This window comes from Octopus bimaculoides, chromosome 20, assembly GCF_001194135.2.
Source record: "Octopus bimaculoides isolate UCB-OBI-ISO-001 chromosome 20, ASM119413v2, whole genome shotgun sequence".
Classification (NCBI taxonomy): domain Eukaryota; kingdom Metazoa; phylum Mollusca; class Cephalopoda; order Octopoda; family Octopodidae; genus Octopus; species Octopus bimaculoides.
In genome coordinates, this window is record NC_069000.1 from 35,353,548 (window position 1) to 35,356,637 (window position 3,090).

The 3,090-nt window shown below is 35.0% G+C and overlaps 1 protein-coding gene across 1 annotated transcript in view; it reads left to right on the plus strand.

Annotated features, from left to right (window-relative positions):
- Positions 1–3,090, plus strand: part of LOC106875444 (cytoplasmic dynein 2 heavy chain 1) — a 297,845-nt gene that overhangs the window by 129,786 nt on the left and 164,969 nt on the right. Inside the window, exon 23 of the mRNA XM_052974965.1 lies at positions 981–1,204. Coding sequence (XP_052830925.1) covers positions 981–1,204 — 224 coding nt within the window. The remainder of the gene's footprint in view (positions 1–980; positions 1,205–3,090) is intronic.

The window sequence follows — 3,090 nt, forward strand, 5'->3', positions numbered from 1 at the left end:
AATTTAGTAAAATAACTTAGTTGCCATTAAGATAGTGTTAGGAACATAAATTGTGACTAATGTTTGGTAGAAGATTTTAATTCAGAACTTAAAAATAAAAAGTTGTAGAAGAACAGAGCTGCAAAATAAAAAAGAATATAAAACACTATAACAAAAATATTTTTTATCTTAATCAGTGGCAGCTTGTCTATAGGCACTGCGGAACTGCAGCATCCCCTATTTCCACTTGATATTATTGATAACATTCAATATAATGAGTCCTTTTTTTTTTAATTCTTTCTTTATACTTGTACATTATATACTCCTTAAGCTTAATGTCAGTGGCCATCCCCTAGTTTATGAAAACAATACAAAACCCTTGTATAGAACTGTATGCTTCACAGTTCCAGCGACGCAGTGTTTGGGCTGTTGTGTGTATGCTCACATGTCTAAGATAGAAAGCTGCATGCTAGGGAGAGAGAGCACTGTTGTTCACGCAGTGCTGACCCTGGTGTGATGGTGAAAGTTAGTGTTTCTTTTTGACTCCGCGTGTACAGTGCTTAAAAACGTGTTTATATTCTTGAATGTGATAAAGCGTAGAATAAGATTATTATCCTACTTCCAACTACAGCATTGCTGCCAGGATTTGACAAATAGGGCAGATTTTCCTCCCTTATTTTGTGATTTAGATGGGATTTTTGAAAAACTAGGGGGAATTCACAGCGGTATTCAGTGAACAAATTTAACACACTACCCGGCAGTGACTAAAACGCGAACCGATCAAGTTTATGTATAAATATTCTTTTTATATGTTTGTTTCCTTTTACACAATATTAAAACAACGGCTAAAAATTTTCTGAAGCAGCACCCCAACTAATGTTATCTACAGGCCACCACTGATGGTAATTCAAAAATAATGTTGAAAAGAAACAAACAAATTTGTCTAACAACTCAATACTTTGAATATGACAAGGAACTATTTTTCTGTCTTTAATTTACAGGTTGGAGACCAACAGTGCTTATTGCAATCCCTTAAAGATTCACCGTACTTCAAAAACTTTTTGGATAAAGCCACAATTTGGGAGAAACGCTTAGCAAGTTTGGACGAGTACTTGCAGAACCTTTACCAAATTCAGCATAAATGGGTTTACTTAGAACCGATATTTGGTCGCGGTGCTTTACCTAAGGAACAGAACCGCTTCAAGAGAGTCGATAGTGATTTCAGGTAAGTTCTATTTTTTACCAATCTGATCTGGCAGTGTTTCTACAGCTGGATGCCCTTCCTAATGCCAACCACTCTGAGAGTGTAGTGGGTGCTTTTTATGTGCTACCAGCACAGAAGCCAGTCAAGGTGGCACTATTATATTATTGTTATATTATATTATATTATGGGGTGGTATCAGAAGGTTTCCAGACTTGTTATGTTTAATGAAAAATAACTTATTTACCTAAGTTTTAACATTATCTTCTTCAAAATAGTCACCTTGTGCAGCAATACACCGGTCCCAGCATTCCTGTCACTTTTGGAATCCAGCCTGGAATCATTAAGCTTAATGATATATATAAACGTCGGAACTGTACAGCTGAAGATTTTCAGGGAACAGACTGGAAGGCAGTGTAGAACTGTGAATACCATGTTTGACACACACATTTTGATATGTGGCATTAAATCATGAATCTATATTTTATTGCTAAAGTGATGGCAGGAGACACACCCAGTGCTTCCTGGTTTTTTTAACTTGTGTCACTGGGCATTGAATGTACATAATTGTGATTTTCAGTAGCTTCAAGTAACACCTGATTTATGTTTTTTCCGCTTATCAGATCAGTGTTGTTTATTGTTTCGCATTGAGTGATCAAGTCATTTCATAAACATTTTTTTTTTATTCTTCTTTGTTATTCTGTGCTTCTAAACTTGCTATATTAGCCGAGATTTTTGTTTTATCTTTCTTTGATATACCAATTCTTTCTTGCTATTTGTATTTTGCAATTACATAAAAAGAAATCTATTATGAAAATGAGGAAGCAATAAATATATGGCTTATTAGGAAATAGACTAATAAATGAAATATTAGATTCTGAGTTTGATAATGGAAGGAGGGAAGGCAATTTTGAAGACTGCAACTTTGATACCAACGCTGATCAAACTACTTTTGAAATTGACTTTGGTTACAGCAAAGCTTGTGAAAATATTGTTTTTTGACAGTAATGCAATTTTTTTTGTTTTGTTTTTTTCTAACAAAAGGAAATTTTATTTTAATGAATTAATTTTTACATAAAAATTTTATATTTGTTGATAATATTAGATAAATTACATCATTTACCTGTTTTGCTTTTATGGTTATTTTCTGGAAAATAAATGCTATTTAATTATCTTTTTATAATTTAGCAAAAATATCTTAATTTTAATCTTTGTTTTTCTTCTACTTAACACGCTTTTTCTCTCCTTTTCTAATTTAATTCTTTTTCTATTTTCATCTCTCTTTTTGCTTTCATCCCATCAGTTCCCACCCTCATATAATGGGTGGCAGCCATGTACCTTCTCTACAACAACAAACCTTTTTATGTCCCTTATATCATGCATTATCCTTTCAACACCTTGCCTAAAACAGCTTCTCTCTCTACTAAGTTGAAGAAGTTTTTGGTTTTGCAATTCATATAGCAACATCACTTGTAGCAGACCCTGCACCAGATGGCTGGAAGTGAATGTGGAAGATCTCCAGAGGCTCAATGCCACTTTGGAGGATGCAGAGTAGCTGGCACAGAACTACCAGCAATGGAGAGTTCTGGTGGACCTGGTTGGCTCTATACATCATGATGTCTCTGGGACCACTAATCTGAAATGACCCCCACCTCCATCTCGCAAGAGCATGAAACAAGCAAGAAAGCACATCACTTGTACTGATGTCCCCTACTGTACAATCTTTGAAGTATCTAGCATTAGGAATGGCATCCAGTCATAGAAACGAAGCCAAAATGAAATGTTCGTGTGAGACATGGCTCTTAAATTCAGTGAATCCTCTCAAAATGACCAGCCTATGCCCCGCATGGAAAGATGATCTTCGTAAAACAGTCCTCTGACTATCAGGAAGAAAATCCCTTACACACACA